General features: G+C 37.6%; 2 protein-coding genes across 5 annotated transcripts in view; one reads left to right on the top strand and one right to left on the bottom strand.

The window, feature by feature from the left end:
* shank3a (SH3 and multiple ankyrin repeat domains 3a) overlaps positions 1–19,404 on the top strand; it is a 255,900-nt gene that overhangs the window by 31,357 nt on the left and 205,139 nt on the right. The gene's annotated exons all lie outside the window — the stretch shown is intronic.
* On the bottom strand, positions 2,362–10,466 carry LOC113534825 (E3 ubiquitin-protein ligase TRIM35). Of its 2 annotated transcripts, XM_026927793.3 has the most exons (6): positions 7,335–10,465; positions 6,524–6,619; positions 6,193–6,423; positions 5,135–5,157; positions 4,932–5,050; positions 2,363–4,798 (listed from the first exon to the last, which is right to left on the bottom strand). In XM_026927793.3, exons 1-6 carry the CDS (start codon positions 7,743–7,745, stop codon positions 4,215–4,217), a joined length of 1,464 nt encoding a protein of 487 aa, XP_026783594.3. In that variant the 5' UTR covers positions 7,746–10,465; the 3' UTR covers positions 2,363–4,214. The 2 variants fall into 2 exon arrangements, with proteins under 2 accessions (XP_026783595.3, XP_026783594.3); XM_026927794.3 differs by lacking the exon at positions 6,524–6,619 and having other exon boundaries at positions 2,362–4,798; positions 7,335–10,466.

Here is a 19,404-nt window from a genome sequence, read left to right as displayed (position 1 = left end):
GCTTGCTGTCTGTTCAACAAGTACATTTAGAGCCTGTTTTGTCAATATAATGCTAAACTTGTATAAAGCATTTCACTAGTGGTCTCAGACTTTTGGACCCAACTGTATATATATCAGAACCTGACACATGATACAACAGAACTTTCTTGTCAGTTTCTTGTTCTGGTAACACTGACCTGATTGCATGTGCTGTGTTTGCATAGTTGTTATGAACTTACTCCAGCATTAAAAATGTTATTTATTTATAATTGTTTTTGTTGTTTTTTTTTTCTTGTATTTTTTTTTTCCTTGGTGGGCACGTCCTCTGCAGTTTCCATGGTAACGTCACAAACTAGCCGGACCTCTGGGTTGTACTTATTTAGTGTGAGTGTGTGTGGGGTTGGGGCTCTCAGAGGTACACAGTTCAAACTGCCGTTGAGAAATGCTCTGAAGTGTCCATGGTTACTCGCAGCTCTCTGTGTTGTTCAGTGTGTCTTCACCTTGATCTCAGTGGTGGTGAGTAGCTACAACAAGCACAGCTACACACACTCTCATCCTCACTTTCTCACTGCTTTCAACTTAAAATGTTAGCTTCTGTGCTTGTGTTCTTGAAGAACTTTGTGTTACATACACAGTTTTTATTAGCTGTTGTTCTAAACCATTGTTACCTCTTACTCTGTATTCTTAATCTTACTCAGAGGTGTATGAGAAATATTGCTTTCTGTCTGTGCCAGAAACTCCTCTTGCTGGTCACTAAATAAGTTATGTTTTATTTAGTGAAAAGCTCTATCAGCCTATTACTGCTTCTCTTTGCTCTTTCTCTGCCTCTCAGTGTGTCCTACAGTCTCTCAGTGTGACAATCAGAGCGAGACTTACCAGCACAATAAACACAGGAGAAATCTTATTAATTATTTAATTGCTCTGTATGTGTGCGTGTGAGGGTGAGTGTGTGTTTGTATGAGTGATTGCTTGGTGCTGATAATCAGGCCATATTATTTTCTTCACTTCCTAGTCCATCAGATAAATGGCAGTGGTGGTGGTAGTGTTTTAATTTTTGTAAATATAAAAAAGCAGCAATTCATGTGTGAAATTCAAAAGGAAACCTATTAGAAAGACATTTTCACTGTCCACTGGTAACGTCAATATTCTATATATGCCAGACTGAAATTGAGTAAATCAGAATGAGATTGTGATGTTGATGACCGATAGTGGGAGACTTGCATGTGCTGCTGTGTTCATGTTTTTTTTTTTCTATACTAAGAGCCACTGAAATCCCTTTGTGACTTTTCCTACATTATTAATGTATATTTTCACTAAGGATCCATTTGTAGATAGGAAGATAGAATTTACTTCCCACAATTTATTTCCCCTGTTAGTGAACGTGGTGTCTCGAGTATGTTTGGCACAATGTCACAACATATTTTGGCAGTAAACTCAAGATTTACTCTACTGAGCTGAATAATCACTTTTGGTTAGTGACACTTGAAACCCTGGGAAATTTATAAAGGACAGATAAGGGAATGATTTATTTGACTATCACACACACTAACACTCACTGTTGGAGAAAAAAAGAAGATTACTTTTTTCTCTTCCCAATAGGAATTGGCCTAATGGTTTTCATAAAAAATCGAATGGTCTCTGAAAGTTATCCTTTCTTGAACGAGTTGCAGATACTGATTATCTTAATCAGATATTTGCTAGGTCTAACTATATAACCATCAATGCTATTTATACCACAGTACCGGTGTATCTGATTGGTTCAGAAGGTGTTGATTAATTTTCCATATCAGCAGTTCTGACAGTAGTTCCGGCTGCAAGGCAAATCACAGGTTTTAATTAATGCATTCATTCTAATATGTTTCTATAGTGACAGCTCATTACAGGGACTTGTATGGCAGATGCTCCTCATAATGTAAGATTAATAGTAAACTGAACACAATCTTTGAAATGGTGAAGTTTTCTATAAGGAGCTTTCTGTTTATCTGGTTTATTGGTATCATGTCAAGCTGCCTTTTTTTTTTTTTTTGTCTTATTAACTTCAAGGGAGAGAAAAAAAAGTGAGGCTAGTGAGGGAAAGACTGTTTGTAGTGTCAGTGACAACAGGTATTAATAAAAAGTATGACATATATATATAGCTATATATATATATATATATATATAGCTATATTTTTCTTATACCACAGCTATAAGTAAAAAACACTTTGGTATGTGCTGTTTTGGGAAAATAATTTAATTCACAAACAGTAACTCCACCTCATGTGGGGCCACATCACACAACCCAATAATTTTTTATTATTTTCCTTGAACAGCATGCCTCATTGTGTGTGTGTGTGTGTGTGTGTGTGTGTGTGTTTTTTATATACATTCCTCATATGCGAGCGCTCTCACCACTGCGGCTCGGGTTCAATTCCCAACCATGTGTCTACATGATACCTTTTAACCCATTATGGCCATTTGTATTGAGAAAAAAACATTATTATCCATTAATAGTTACTTGATGCCTACGTATGTGCATTTTGCCTGCTGTTAACAGATCTGAAGTCCATTCTCCAAATGGTGATAGGAGATAATATCACGTTTAGCACATTTTTCTAGTATACCAGCTTCCAGGATGACTGTTAATGATTTAATGGGTTTGGCTTAGAAAGTGATCGCTGGCCGTGAACAAGTTTGCTTTCCTCGTCATTTGTATTTATCTTAATGGAATTAACCTTGTGTGATCCTTTAGTTCCACCCACACTACTGACCGAGCCTATATAATACACACATCATTCTGTACACCATAACAATATACATGTAACAGTAGACTTCTACATGAAGTAATTTTTTTTTTATTGAACATGTCTTTAAAAATCCAGCACTCTACCAGCTTGCAGTATGATTTCTGAGAGGTAATTTGTCGTCTTGGACAGAAAGGATGTATGATATGGCCGAGTGATTTCTGCCTTATTGAATGTCTGCTACATTACAAAATCTCTTTTTCATAAACCAAGAAAACATTGTAGCCCTGCACTTAATTATGACTGTACACTGTTTTACAATTTAGTATGCAGTTCAGGTTCTTCAGATTTGTTTTGCATTGTATAATGAAAGGAAATACATCCAAACACATAGAATCCACATTCTCTTGAGAAGCAATTAGGGAAAAGTCAGTGGAAATGGAATGAAAACCACAAAATTACTCAAATAGGGTAAGAGCATATTTGACTTAGTTTGCTCCTCTGCATGATTCAGCTGTCTCCTGAGAAAGTGAGTGAGAGAATGAGCACCGCAAAACCTGCTGTACCTGATAGAAAGCACCATGTGGTGATTCCCACCTCACTTGAGTCTCTCTTTCTGAATGGATATCGATGGAAGCATCCTTCTCATTAGCATCCCATGTGGTATCCTCCATCTCTCTCGAGTGTCTTTCTGTCTCTCAGTGAACAGAGATCGATCTAAGCGTCCTTTTCATTAGACTGTCCAGTGTGGGTTGTGTAATTACACGTGTGTTTACACTCTGTGCTGCAGAGGGAGTATGATATGATGTCACCTAGTCACAATAAACAAATGTAATTAAACATAATTTTAATAACTGCAAATGTAAATGGCCAAATAATAAAATGAAAATTTGTAGGTTTTTTCCCCCATTTTCTTGCCAATTCCCACCCACTGTCTCTCTGCTAGGAGGGTGACGGCTAACACATGCTTCCTGTGAGACACGTGAAAAGGCAACCAACTGCGGATTTTCAAACTGGTCATGTTGCGTCATAGGACAGCGTAAAACACTCGAAAGTAAGAGCTATCTACTCTCTTCCGCATATATGAGCTCACAGACGCCCATGATTCGCTAGTGTTGCTATGATAGAAGGCAGAGAGAGAGAGAGAGTATGCCAACCCTCCCACACAGACAGCACGGCCAGTTTTACTCTCTTGACTCCCAGCCAGTGATGGCTGTAGGGAGATCGCAAGTTTGAAAGCTAGGGCAAATGCTTTTCTATCGCGATGCTCGGTAGACCAACTTTGTGTATTATTTTTAAAAGATTTTTACAATTTAAATTGCATCCGTAAAAGTATAAATTCACTGCAGTTGTATTGTTAAACTGGCATGACATGATAAGCAATAAAATGTTATTCCTGTGACTAGTGGATGAAAAAACTGTAATGAATGCCAAGCATCAAGAAGTTTACTAATGTGTAAATAGCCTGCCATTCTTTGTTTTTTCCCTTTCTCTCTCTTGCAACCATGTACACACCTAAGCAGAAGAGTCCGTGCTATCACAAGCAAGTTTATATGTACTGCAACCAGACTGTTCTACACTGACAAAAGTCTCCTCTGGTAAAATTCTCAGAGGATAAAGTAAACACTGATTGCAGAAGTATGGATAGACTCTGTCTGTAAAACTGCAGAAAAAGGTTTTTAGATTGTGACCGGTGATGGAGTCTGAGAATGATACATATCCGTGGTCCAAGTCCAGCTGCACTCTGATCCTCTGCAGGTCCTTCGTCAATTTGAGGATGGTTGTAGACCCTCCAGAGGCACTGGCACCATACGTAGCATTTTGGTAATGGCTTTTCCATACACCTGCACTGTAGAAATGTCTTTTTCCTACATAGCCTGTCACAACACCTAGAGTCCATTCCACACTGTTTTCCACCTCGATCTCCCAGCAGTGAGTCCCTGAGTTAAAGCCCTCAGAGCCTAGGACCCACAAATGATGTCCAAATCTCTCTGGGTTTTCAGGTAGCTGCTCATGCTGATCTTGGCACACAAACGTAGTCAGGTCGTCAGACAGATTGAGACGCGGGTGTGCGGTGTTAGGGTTTAGAATCACAGGATCTGTAAAGGAAGTGAAAGGAATTGGAAGAAAAAACTTTTATGAAAGATTTTTATGAATGTATTACTCTTTCCTAACCAATAATGACATGCTGATGTAGCATGTCTGTGACCTATCTAAACTTGCTATACTTACAGTATTCAACTATTTCTTTCATCTTCTCCCACACTCTAAACCGCAGGTTACCCAGATGCTTTGCCACATCAATCAGTGATTCGGACTCTATTTCAGTATCCTTCGGCTCATACTCAGTTCTGGAAGAACGTTCAGGAGTTAACACTGTTAACACTGGAGTTAGACTCCAAAGAGCAGGAAAGAAATTGAATTAACTCACTTACCTTTCCAGAGTAACTTTGTAGTTCTGGAAAAGAGAGCAGAAACAAATATTTTTGACACCCTGCCTTTCTACATAAGCTTCATTAGATACTGTGTGATGGAGTTATAACAGTAGATCAACGTTTTTGTTTAAACAAACAAACAAACAAAAAAACCTCTTTAGCACAAAGGGTTTGAAAACTCTTACATACACAATAACAGTGCTCTGAGTTGACCCAGGTTTAAGTTAAGTCACACTAAATGCATTAAGTCAACACAATTTTCTGAATGGATAACAGTTCAGATATCAGATGCATAGCAGTTAACTTAACAAACATTATATCACGCTCCATGATATAGCAGTTAACTTAACAAACATTATATCACAATGGTTAATAATTTACGTCTGTAAAATATTATTGTTATACAGACAAAGAGAAAACAGTAACAGTAAATGTTCTGGGCCAGAGGTAGAGAGTGGGTAGAGCTGCGGTTTTGGTAGCTATTTGCAGCTAGTTGTAGTTCATTATAGATTAAGCCAAGTCATTATAGCCAAGCTGTGTGTTTGTGCAGAGTGATAAGTGAAGAACGTAGAAGTAATGCTTGTTAGCCTAAATATGAAACCAGTGACTATGAGATTAAACTACAAATCATTTAATTTTGCTTTGCATGTTGCATTAAGCTGAATAGTTGTCCACCTACAGAATTCGTTGTATTTAAGTATATTTTCTAATAGTGAGTCTCTCTTCCTCTGTTGTTAGCCTTAGATGCTACAGCAATGGTCTAAAGGGCGTCTGATATCTTTATAGCCTTTCTGGTCACAAGCTTGAGTCTGCACAAGTTCAGTCAAGAGCGGGGTTTCCAGGCAGCGTTTTTATTTTTAAGTGATAACTCATACTAGTATACTCTGATGTTAAACTGTGGCACTCCTACGCAAAATATTTAAAGCTCGGCAGTCTGCCAACAACATACAGTAATCAGAGTAAACCGATTTTCATGTAGGGATGATAAATTCGTTACATCACGCAAACCTGCTTCCCACAAGAATTCTTAAAATTCAAATGTACCAATGCTAAATTACCTTAAGAAAAGACGTGTCCTTGGTTGCTAATTCATCTAGGATAGATTTGATAGTGTCTGAAAGCTTTAAAATCTCATTGTTTATTAAGTTGAATTTTTCATTTAACATCTGGCTTTTCTCCTTCTCCTCCTTCTTCAGTGCAGATATTTGCTTCGTCTCTTCATCTTGTAGAAATTGGTGAAGTTTCTCAAACTCGTCTTTAATTCGCTTTTCTGTGTGTTGAGTCTGGTTCTAATATACAAAAAATTGCCGAAAAAATTGTTAACATATTTGTACATTAGATAAATTATATTATTTATGACATAGTTGTAAGAGTACATATTTTCTTCACCTTAATGTGTTGTAAGTTAAGATCACAAGTCCTTTTTGCCTTTAGAAACGAATTAAACTTGTCTTGCAGGGGTTTCAGTTTACATTTAACCTCCTCCTGGAATGAGGATATGGTGGTGATAGAGGTATTATTGTGTTCAGTTTCACATAATCATGGAAGGCACAAAAATATGTATTATGTTGCATTATTAAAAACCGGTTACCTTTCACTAGCAGCATGAGGGACAGTGATGTAAAAATTGCATGTTTTTGCAGTTTGGATGGCACTGGTTGGTGAAGTAACAGCAGAAATAATACATAGTGTACACAATACAGATTTAAAGCTATAATAAGACTGGAAACATAAATCTAAAACTTCTACTAAGACCAGCAGGCAGTTATCCCAAGAGGATTTTGGGCCATAACTGGACTTTGGACAGTCGCTAAATGTTTGGGAATAGTGCTGTGGATTAGGTTAACCCATGCACAGGAAGTTCAAATGCATGTCTAAGTATTGAAACATAAGATTAAACCTTATTGTACATTATATATTTCCAGCATGATGTTTTGCCATGATTTCAAGGTGAGGCACACGTTTTGAGTTAAGAAGTTTGATAAATTGAACTCGCTAGCTGCCTTCTTTCTTGAATGAAAGACTCATTTGAAAGGTTCCTTATTAGACAACATTAAAACATTAAAATTTAGCTTTACCATTTTACCAATTATAACATTTCCAGTTTAAAGAGACTTGAAGGCCATGCTTGGAATATCTTTTAGCCTTATATATGCATTTATGTTACAGCACTGATGTGGTTTTAAGGTGCATATCTCACCCTGTGTTCTTGTGCCACCTCATCCAGTGGTCTGAAACTGTGGTTGCTGTGCCTTTTTGAGGCTTGACACACAACACACACCGGCTCTTTGTCCTCGAGGCAGAAGAGCTTGAGGTTCTCCTCATGCAGCCTGCACAAATTCTCAGATGCATCTGACTTGTTTTTGTCCAGACGAAATCTGTCACACAACATTTTTAAGTGCAAGTTTGGCGGAGGCAACATTTTGGAAGAGCGTTTCTTGCACAAAGGACATTTAAGAGATTTTTTCTTCTGCCAGCATTTTGCCAAGCAAACCTTACAGAAGCTATGACTACAAGACAACATGACAGGATCCATGTAGATATGGTGGCACACAGGACATGAGAGGTCCGCTTCAGAGAAAGATCCTCTCTCTGCCATTCTTTCTGTCATTATCCACCCTCTATTAGTTGGGAAGTACCAAAATCTTCTTATTTCTTGTTTATCTCAGAATGAAATGCTATATCCTACTTAACTTCTTTGTAAGAGGACTTGTCTTGAGCAGCCTGGTTGTGGGCTCTTCATCTGAAGATTGAACCTGAAGGTGGGGTTTTATAGCTAAACTCTGAAACTGAAATCTGTCTTTGTGTACCACTGCCAGTGTTATTCCCATCATAAAGTTTTATGAAGAGATAAAATATTTCCGGAAATAAACACCAGGTTTTTCTGCAAGGTTTCCAGTAATCGTAAAACTCTTACCATGTGAACTTTAATCAAATAAACAGTCATTAGTAGTGCATGATAAAAATAGACAGAGATACTTCCGGTGATAATATGGCAGAATCAGACTTTGACCTCAATAATTAGGAGTTAATAAAATATCATGAATACACTTACAGGCCACTTTATTAGGAACACCTGTACAACTGCTCATTCATGTAGTTATGCTATCGGCCAATCACATGGCAGCAGCGCTTGCTGTCACGCATGTCACGAGCTTCACTCAATGTTCACATCAAACATCAGACAATGTGATCTCAGTGATTTTGACTGTGGCATGGTTGTTGTAGCCAGAAGGGCTGGTTTGAATATTTCAGAAACTGCTGATCTTCTGAAATTTTCATGCAGGACAGTCTCTAGAGTTTACACAGAATGGTCCAAAAAAACAAAAAACATCCAGTGATCTGCAGTTCTGTGGGCGGAAACACCTTGTTTATGAGAAAGGTCAGAGAATGGCCAAAGCTGATAATGCAAATAACCACGCATTACATCCGTGGTGAACAGAAAAGCATCTCAGAACACACAACAATATCAAACCTTGAGGCGATTGGGCTACAAAAGCAGAAGTCCACAGGGGGTTCCACTCCAGTCAGTCTTCAATTGTTGTATCTTTTGTATTCAACTTGGGCAAAAAGTCTGAAGCTGTATTCACACTTTTACTTGAGTATTTAAGTATTTGTTTGCTTCTAAAATATAATCAGCACAACAGTTATTTGTAGGTTTTCCTGACACTTGTTGTTTTGCTGACACTTGCTGACAGCCAGGATATTGGTTGTGTGAAGCGACAGTGAAACGTGGAGAAATGACTCTTTCAGTCATTAATTTAATTAACTGCAGAGCTGCCAGTTTTTTTTCAAGCAAACTTGAGAGACTGACACATCTGTCTCACCAGATAAAAAGCTAGAGATAGCTTGGTGAAGCAGCGGACTATGTGAAGTAATATTTTGGCGCTGACAGTCCAGGACTACGGGGCATATGATTTGGCTGTTTTTATCACAGTGCTGTTGTAGTTTCTGTTTCTCTGACATACTCACTCTGTGTGGAGCGGCTGTCTGATACTGTGTTAGCCTTCGTTAGCATCACATATCCCAGACAGCTCAGATACGACACAGCATAGCAAAGCTGTTTGTCTCCTTATGAAATAAACTGTGTGTGTTCATGTGTGCATCTGTGAAAGACAGAAAGTATATGTGTGTCTTTCACGGTACTCATAGTAAGAATGTCACACCCGTCTGCTCTCGTTGCCAGTTCCTGCTGTGCCAGTTCTCTCTCTCTCTCTCTCTCTCTCTCTCTGTGTCTGAGAGAGAGAGCTGCTGTGAATACATTGACACATTGTGAACACCGACTTTCGCTGACTCACACGTCAACTGTCAGCTCTACACTGTCACACAAGCAAAATAGAAAAGAAGATAAGATTCTTCTGTAATTTATTCTCTATTATTTTCTCTACACATTTTCATCGCATTATTGTCACATTTCTGGCTGTCTTGCTGTCCTTCTCTTCAAACATCTTTCTGTCTTATATTGAGAATTTATCCATCCTTTTCACTGTCGTCTTTCAAAAAAGAGGTACCAAAGTGGTCTCATGACAGTTTACTAGCATAATATATTAATGGACCTAAGGAGAGTAGTTATGATCTGATAAACTCTTGAGGATGATTCATCTTAATCTTAAATAAAGTTATTCTCATGCATTTTATTGCCCCTACGACATCCTCAAGCGATCGGTGATAGTTGTAAAGTCCATTAATGATTAATATGAAGTAAATTAGGGGTTCTCAAATATTTTGTAGCCCCATTGACTGTAAAATAAATTCCATGACCCCCTCGGTAAAGATGTATTTCCTGAAGATTGTTTTAAATCATTATTAGAGCTTTCTGTTCCTGAACATTTCACTGACAGAACACATCATGTCTAAGTAAACATTATTTATAGGTTACTAGCTTTTGAGCTATAGATGTCTGGATCAAACCCATTCAATTAGAGGGAGCAATTATAGTAATAATAATTTAAAAAAATAATAATAATAATAATAACCACTTTGATAATGGTGAGTTATGATTTCTACCACTGTATGGAAATTAAAAAAAAACAAACAAACAAAACACAGATTCAGGGGTTTATGCATCACAGACCCAACTTTGAGAAACACTGATATAAATGATCAGAGATCTGGTTATTGACTGACATTCTCCTCCATTACCAAGCTGTGTGAAACATCAGAGGTGTGCTTTAAGACAATTTGTGACTTGTGTTCACATGCATTGAGCTGTGCCAAGTCTCACGACACAGCCTGTCCATATGCGTTAAAAAAAAAACAAAACAGCATGTTCAGATATACATGTCCGATGTAATTCGATATAGATCCAGCATTTCAGGTCAGCCCTCATAACTAAAATTTAGTATTAGATAGGTACATCCCTACTCTTTATCACAGCTGATTTAAAGCTTGTTTCTGAGATTTTTCAAGACTGAATAAAAGTCACTAGACAACAGAAAAAGTCACTGAAGCCTCTTCATTTTTACCCTCACTAAGAAATGCTAATTCTATTAATATGCAAATTGAAAACTCACCCAACCTGCACGCCCTATGGTCTGCATTTTGTATATGAAAAGATAATTGTAGTTGATGGGGGGAAAAACAGTGACCTGTCACACATTCAAGACAAAAACGCAGTGACAGATTTAACACATTGACCAGTACTTGGACTCAAATTAATTTCTCGGGCATTTAATTGTATAAATGTGTTTAATAAGGTTAGAAGATTTATCTATAATTTATACAGCGCAGTTGTCATATCGCAATTTTCACACTTGATTCATTCTTGTTTCCAATCATTACTCAGATCCATATACACTCTGAATTTTCATTTTCATTTTGCAAAGTGTTTTTTTTGTGCATGATGAGTCTCATTATCTCTGATTACCTCATCGCTTGTTTTGAGCTCCCTGCTTTTATTGTACTGGTAATTACAATTCTCGTATTTCCTCCTGTTTTTTGTTTCCTTATTTGTTATACCAAAAATTATTATCGTTGTATGATTGTGTTTATTCACAATAGTGACATGTAGTCACATCCAACAGAAAAAAAAGCTAGTGAGATGAGTCTGGTAAAGAAGTGGCATATCTCAGGAAGTAATTTGGTTCCTGCAGTCTATATTTATGGAGGTGTGCCGTTTTTAATCACAGCGCTTTTTTAATTGTCTTCTCTTTTTTATGGTATTATTGTGCATAAGCATATTATTGTATATGATTACCTGTCCTGTGTTTGCACTGTGGGTGCATTAGTGGCTGTCACCATCTCAAATGGCTCCCTACTTTCTATATAGTGCACTATATTTACCTGTTGTTTTAGATGCACTCTTTCACTTATTGTATTCATCTGTCTCGTGTTTTCCTTTATTCATGTGTGCATTTAAACACTTTATGTTTTCCTTTGTCTTGTATTCTCATGCTTTTTTATTTGCAAAGGTTTTCATTGTACTTTTTTTGCTTCTTGTTCTTTCTGGTTTTGACTTGAAGACATCAACACACAAACAGGTTTAACCTGCCATCAGTGCCAAGAGGTGAGCGTGCATTCAGTAAATCCTGTGCAATCAGTAAAACTACTAGGATGATTAATTTAATTTGATTTGATTTCTATGGCACATTTAACAATAGACATTGTCACCAAGCTGCATTACAGAAATGCAGATTTAGATTTAGATCCCTAAAGAGCAAGCCAGAGGTGACAATGGCAAGGGAAACTCCCTGAGACGAAATGAAGAAGAAACGTTGAGAGGAAGCGGACTCAGAAGTGAACTCATCCTCTTCGGGGTGAGACCAGATGAGCTCATGCTTACAGTGGTCTGAGTATGCAGCTGGTAATATCAGTCATTGCACTGAGAGACAAAGAAATGTACATGCAAGAGTGGTTTCTTGTTTGAGAGTCGGCATGTGTGTGTTATTTGTGTGTGTGTGTGTGTGTGTGTGTGTAAAGGCAGCCCATCATTTAACCATGAAACAGAAGTTCGGAAATGGAGTAGCTCTTACTCTCTTTATCTGTGTGTGTTTAATTTTTTCATTCTTTGGTTATTTCACAGATTTTGGCTCTGCTCTGCATTTGTCCCTTCCCTCTTTTATATCAAATTGTTACTTTTATGAAAGACTGAAATTGAATTTGCATGTGGATATGAACCTTGCTGATGGTATCAGATAATTGAGTGCTATTGAATCTAGTTCAAATTGCATTAGGACAGTAGGGCAGTGCTGCTGAAAATGATTAGTAAAGCCTCTGGGATGTTATCTGCTGCCCAAAGCTAGATGAATCCCATCAGCTATTCTCTTTGATGGTATGCTGCAGTAGACCATTGCCGAGGCTCATAGTTTAGACTTGCTGCAGTGTCCATAGGGCAGGTAGGGCCACCATATATGTCAGCAGTTTAATAAATATTAATCTTCATAAAATCCTCATTCACAACTCTATATATTTAAAATTCCTTTGAAATAGTAATTTTCCCTTTTTTGAGTGGTCAGTGATTTTTAAAAATGTCGCTATTTGACAGATTATACATCAACGTTCCATCGATTTGCTCACTTTTCTAGTTGTTGCGCAGTTGTTGGACAGGGAGCTCACTGCTCCATTTCCCTCCATAGAGTTATTATTGCACCAAGTGGTCAAAAATGGAAATACAGCAAAGGCTAACAGGGACCCATTGGGGCAGGTTTCACACTGCCTCATACTTGGAGAAGCAGCGGACAGGACAGTTAATTGGGTTGCCAGATTGGGCTAGTTTAAAAAATGCCACCAAGATCTTCTTTTATAGTAAAGACTCAGAATGAAATCAAATGAAGTACAAACAGTGTGTCTGTGATGTATAGAAACATTTCTACTGTTTCTACTATTATTATCTACTATTATTTCTACTATTACGGAGTTATTCTAAAAAAATCACTAGCTAGTAGCCTACAGCATAAGTCAAGAGTAGCATTAGTGGTAATGCTTCATGCATAGGTCTTAACCTAATTACATTCCTTGAATATCTATCTGAGCCTTCCTCTGTGTGTTGGATTAATGTAATAGACCAATTATACCAGGACTAACACATAAACCCTCCTGCAGGCTGCAGCGTTGTGTATGGCACTGTGGAATACCTCCATAACCTTCTATGTATTTATAGTGTACATCACGCTGAGTGGGACAGATGGCCTGGGATGATCGTTGTAGCTCCATTAATGCACTCTGTGCATGTGGACTCGCTGCTGCCCTTGCTTGTAATCTTTCTCTCTAGAATTCCCACTCTCATTATCTTCTACTTTCCCTTTGGACTCTCTGAGTATACCTGTCCACATTTACACATCCAGAGAGAAATCAACAAGGAGCAGATCTGGTGCAAATTGAGGTAGGATTATGGCTTTTTAACATGACTTCTGGTGACTTTGTGCACAGACCATAATTAGTTCTTTGTTTATACAACAGTTAGTTCTGGTCCACTAATTTGATTGGTTGAGCGGCGCTTATAAGTGCTTATACTTAATCTAACCCCACTGGGATGTTTTACTGTTTGTATCACTCCACGCATCTTTGTTCGCCACATAAAATTCCACTTCCTAGTTCAAAACGGTTACTCATTTTTACTGGAAGCACCTTTAACAGGAATGTACAAATCAATGTGAGATGGCTAGCCAGCTAGCTGATGTGCTATAAAGTGAGTGGAGCTTCTTTGGGATCTATTTCTGCTAGTGGAGCAAAAATTAACAGAACATTTGGCCATATTGTGTCCGAAGTGTCACACACTGGAGTAGAGACACTGGAGTAGAGAAGAGACGCTGGTTCTTATTTCAGTTTGGGGCGAACCAAAGTTCCAGCAACAATTATGAATGGTGTTTTCAAATTGTTTCTAGAACTTTGGTTTGGATTTAATCATAGCACTAAAACATGAACACATCATTATGCTCTTTGCTCTCTGAGGACTGTATAAAGCCATGAAACTATTTTCTATTAAATTTAGTAGTGAAACTGTGAGTCTAAGTGAAAGCCATTATCACACAGAATAGTGTTTTTGATGTAGCACGCTTAAGGAATCTGTAGGTGAAAATATGAAAATTTTGAGAACTTCATCGTATAAACTGCAGTAATTTGAAGGCTGAAAAGGCAAATAAATCTCATTTAACATTCTGTAGTGACTCAGAGAGCTGTAGTGGTTTAATTGTTCGCATTTACATCGCTTTTTCTCCATTAACATGCCGTTCCATGCTGGGCCAATCTGGTACTTTTTATTACCTGTGCTAATTTGTGCACATCTCCATTACTCCCAAAATAGCATCAGGAAGTTTAATGGCGTTTCCAGGAAGGAGAACTTGTGTAGGTTGTCTCGATGCTAATTGCAGTGTAATTATATTAATGGTAGTCATTACATATGCAGGGAAAAAAAACCTGTTGCTGTAAGTGTAAATGTTGCAAAGCTAGTATACACATTTTCTCAAATACAGAGAGAGTAAACTCCAATGCTGACTATTTTGGATTACTCTAAAGAATGCAAACACTTTAGTGAAACTAAATGTGACTTATTTAGCTAATAAAGAAGCATTACTCTAGAAACTACAGAACAACACAACAGAGGAATGTCTGTATCACTAAAATGTCTAAATAACTGATTAAACCCAGCTGCTCTGCTTGTTAGAAGTAAAGCTTGAACATATGGAGGTGACGTCAAATAGAAACTAAACAACTACAAGCGTCAGCTAAACTGTGCACTTCAGAAACTGTGATCTTTGCCTTGTTCTTTCCCTTTTTTTCTCTATTATTTTTGAACTATAATAATTAGCTGTCACTTTTGTGTTGAAAGCTATGTGATTTTCTCCTTGGTGGTGGATGACAAACGATGTGTTTACAATGTGTGTAACCTAATATTTAATGAAAGGCAATACACAATAAAGGTATTAAAAATAGATTTCTTTGAGTACGACAGTTAATATTATGTGTGAGGGAGTCAATCATTTTGTCATAATTTTCAGAGAAAATTCTGTTATTACAAAAGGAAATCTGTGACAGTTTTGATGTTTGACTGCAGTGAATAAAAAGCATTGTTTATTTTATATATTCATTTTTGCCCTGTCTTGAATGGTGCCAATATTTTTAATAGAGTTAGAATATTAGACATGCTCTTAGTATATGTCTTTCTACATCAGTCCTATTATTATTATTATTTATTTTATTTTTTTACATTTTTGATGTGAAATACTGATATTAAGTATTATATTAAGTATACTGATATAAGTATTAGTTGATATCCAAGTTTCTTGGAAAATTCAACAAAACATGAGAAACGTGCTGGCAGCCTGCTTTCAGACACACAGCATTGTGTCCTATGTTTACATGCAAGACTCACAGCATATACATAAGCATAAAGTACGTCAGTGGATCCGGTCTGTACACAGCTGTTAAGATTGGTTCATAGTATCATCCAGAGAAGACTGTTTTTAAAGGAAAAACTTCTGAGGTTAAAGTTTTGTTGGATCTTCTGAGCACAAACTGCATGTAAAGTAAAGTCACATTTGTAGCTCTCTACATATGTGTACATCTGTCAGTGACTTATGGCAAGTAAGTGTGTGTGTGTGTGTGTGTGTTTGTGCGTGCGTGCGTGAGTGAGAGAGAGAGAGAGAGAGAAAGAGAGAGAAACAGACAGACATACAGAGAGATAGAATAGAGATAGGCATAGAGACAGGTAGAGAGAGAAGGAGAGAGAGACTCAGAGAGAGACATAGAGAAACAGAGAGAGAGAGAGAGAGAGAGGGGCAGACTGAGAGACAGAGTGACAGACAGACAGAGATGGGCAGAAAGACAGATAAATACAGGCAGGCACACCATAGAGAGAGAGAGTGAGACAGACAGACAAACAACAAGAGGGAGAGAGTGACAGGAACACAGAGAGAGAGGGACAGAGTGACAGACAGACAGAGAGATATGCAACAAAGACAGACAGACAGACAGACAGATAGAGAGAGAGAGAGAGAGAGAGAGAGAGAGAGAGAATGTAGTTCAGCCCTTGTTTGTTTGTTTGTTTGTTTATTTGTTTGCTTATTTGTGAACTTTATGACATTTCCTCCCTCAGTGCTTGGATTGTGTAACCGCGCTCCATCGTGGTCATGTAGCAGTGTTTGTGTGTTTGTCATGCATCAGTGTAGCTGTAAGTGAGGAGGCAGTAAATGGCCTGGGACAGCTCTTTCTCTGTATAAATGATGTTGCTCGTGAACACCATGTCACTCGAGCCTGACGAGTGGCTCTAACAGGATATCTCCATGGCAACACTACAACTGCAAGTCAAATAAACACGACCCACATCATAACCTGAGGCTGCTCTGATAGGGGTCACGAGAGGCTGACGCTTACTGGCCAAGATCCTGTTACTGTAATTCTTTATGGGCTTTAAATTACACCTCTAATGATAGACATAAAATAAATTGCTTTGTCAAAATTACTGGGTGAACATCTTATTAATTAGAGAGAAATATAATGCTTCCCATACATTAATTTTAATGACACAGTTAGTGGAAATATAACTTGTGTAATTCCCCCCAGTTGGCTGGGTTCAGTAAGTCAAAGTAGCTCAATAATGGCTTTGTTTCCTGAGTTGAATTGTTGAAATTAATACCTTTACATCGAATAACAGTAATTTGACTTGGACTGAGCCTCCTCTCGTGAGAAAGGTCTCTCTGCTGTATTAGGCACTAATGAATGCATGGCTCTATAAGCTCCTCACCGAGACTAAGAGCTCTGCTGACTTTCTCTCTCTCCGTCTCTTCCTTTGGACCAGGAGGGAATTTTCTCTGCACAATGCTCTTTTACCCAACATAATCATGCTGGTTTTCTCCATACACACGTACACAATGAGTACAGCAACACTGTATCCTTTCTCTGTAATTTATTCTAGCTGTGTGGTTTATTGTGCTTGCACAAAGGAATCACACAAAGAACCATACAATAGTGCTTACTTTAAGCTTCCACACACACACACAAATGAGCAAATTGAGTTGGTCAAGTCCTGACTAAGGGCTGCTTCATTATCAAACCCATTATTCCTGATATTACTTGAATTCATCTGAATATGACAGGATGACATTTGGGTTAAATAATCATTTTAGAGTCATAAAACTTCAGAGGGGAAGAAAGAGAGACACGGAAAACTGTTTTAATTTGAATTCAGACTTTCATTTTTTTTCTGTTCATTTTCCTGATGAAAGGAGATGGACTGGATGGTGCTGAGCATGGTATCTTATCTGCGCTAAAAGACAGATAGATATGTGTGTGTAAAAGCACTGCACTTGTAATTTTATATGTATAACTCATAATTCGATGGATTATCTTAGACCTACATCTAACGATTTTTTGATAACTGATTAATCTATCAAAAATATAAAATAATAATTTTATTACCAACAATATTTACTTACAGAAATATTTCTAATATTAGCACTAATACTACAACAGAATTAATAACTAGACTATACTAGATATTATCAAGTGCGCATTTCACCTAAATGAGACACTCAAACTAACACAGGGTGACGGTGTTCTGTAATTTTGTTCCGGGTTCTGCACACTACTTTTGCTGCTATATGTCTAATCTACATTCCAAGCACTGATTTGTTCAATGCCAACCAATCAAATTCCAAATAAAGGTAAATATCCACTGTCTTTCGCGGTAACTGAAACACTCCTCCACTGCTATATTCATTTTGTTTGTCAGGTGTGCACATGAAGCGAATCATTTTCGGTGTGTGGAATCGACATCAAAGCTTTTGGGTTGACACATTGTTGACTCAATTTCTGGAATCAGTGAATTGTCTCCTTTTTGGGATCGACTTTGATGTAAACGAAAATTACTCGGAAGGATGCTGACTTGATGACACACAAGGTATATTAAAAATATATATGGTGTATGATGTAATGAAAATTGAGTCGAAAACGTAGATGAACTACTTATAAGCTACTGTAACTGATTCATAATAGCTTTGCTACTCGCTGCTCACCGTGGCATAATGCATATGGTTCATGATATGACTTGCGATCATCTCGTAGACTATTCATTCATTCATTTGAGGCCATGTTCATTTGAAGTTGTCATAGCAGCTGCCAACTTTTCGAGCAAAGTAGTATCAGATAATGTTTTCTGTAACGTGCGCCGCTATTTTCATTTAAATTTGTTTTTATTCTACTGCGTGTTATATAACACAGTCCAGCTAATCGATAATGAAATTGCCAGCTATTTTTATTATTGAATTTATTATTGATATTTTTCAATTAGTTTGTTTATGTGGGGGCAATGCTAAGCCTTTAATGACTTTAACTATTAATCAGCTTAAACAAAATATTTATATTGAACTAAAAGCAGTGGATTAGCTTAGTCACAGTCCCTGATTTAAACACACACTGGTTTAGCTGGAATGCAGACGCTAAAACACTTCATTCTCTTCCTTTGAGCATCTTGGCAAAGTATGGTCAACACAGTGTAAATATGTGAGTACTTTGAAGTGATTGATCTTGATTAAGGCCCCTCCTCTACTAAATCTCAATATCAAACAAGGGAATTATGCCCTCCGCTCGCTAATTGTTACAACATTGGCGTCTCAGTGGGAGCGGGATTAGCATTTCTGCATAATGGAGATGTGCCTCTCCACTAATTGTGTGTTTTTCACCACTTTCTGACACAGCTTGTTAGAAGCAAGAGAGACAGACATTTATTTCACATGTTTCAACAATCGGGTAACAGACTAGTTTACTCTAATGATTAATTGGTGGATGCCCTGTTAAATCGCTTTTAACTGGAGGAGGGAAATATGTCAGATGCAAATATGTACTCTCAATGTGTGCTATGTTTCTCAAGAGTAAAATAAAATCTCTCTAAAGTCTAGAGAGAATATAAAAGGTGTCCAGATAATCCGTAGTATTGTATTACAGTTGGACAACAGAAAATGAAAATGGTTACATTTCATGAATGAACTGATTGAAAGCAAAGCTTAAGCTATGTAGATTTTCTTACAAATGCCAAAAAATGAAAGAGCTGGAAGAAACCAGAGAATTGTTTTACTTTGATTCTTTACTATAAACACTTTTGGTTATGTGACATATTATACAGGGTAATTGCACTTATTAGGTCTGAGTGCCAATCTCATTTGTGTGTGTATCATGCACCTGAGAGGTTTAATGTGTCTGAAGCTGTTCTTGTTCACGTACACGGTGAGTTAGTGAGCCAGGAATGTTCAGCTTGTGCACATAGACAGTTTTTCTACAGCATGTCGTGCTACTAGACACTCACAAATCTGCTAGCACTGCTTACTCTTGAGCTGTTT

Source organism: Pangasianodon hypophthalmus, chromosome 6 (genome assembly GCF_027358585.1).
Source record: "Pangasianodon hypophthalmus isolate fPanHyp1 chromosome 6, fPanHyp1.pri, whole genome shotgun sequence".
NCBI classification, from domain to species: domain Eukaryota; kingdom Metazoa; phylum Chordata; class Actinopteri; order Siluriformes; family Pangasiidae; genus Pangasianodon; species Pangasianodon hypophthalmus.
Note: the sequence above shows the minus strand (reverse complement) of the source record. Positions and strands in the feature narration are given on the sequence as shown.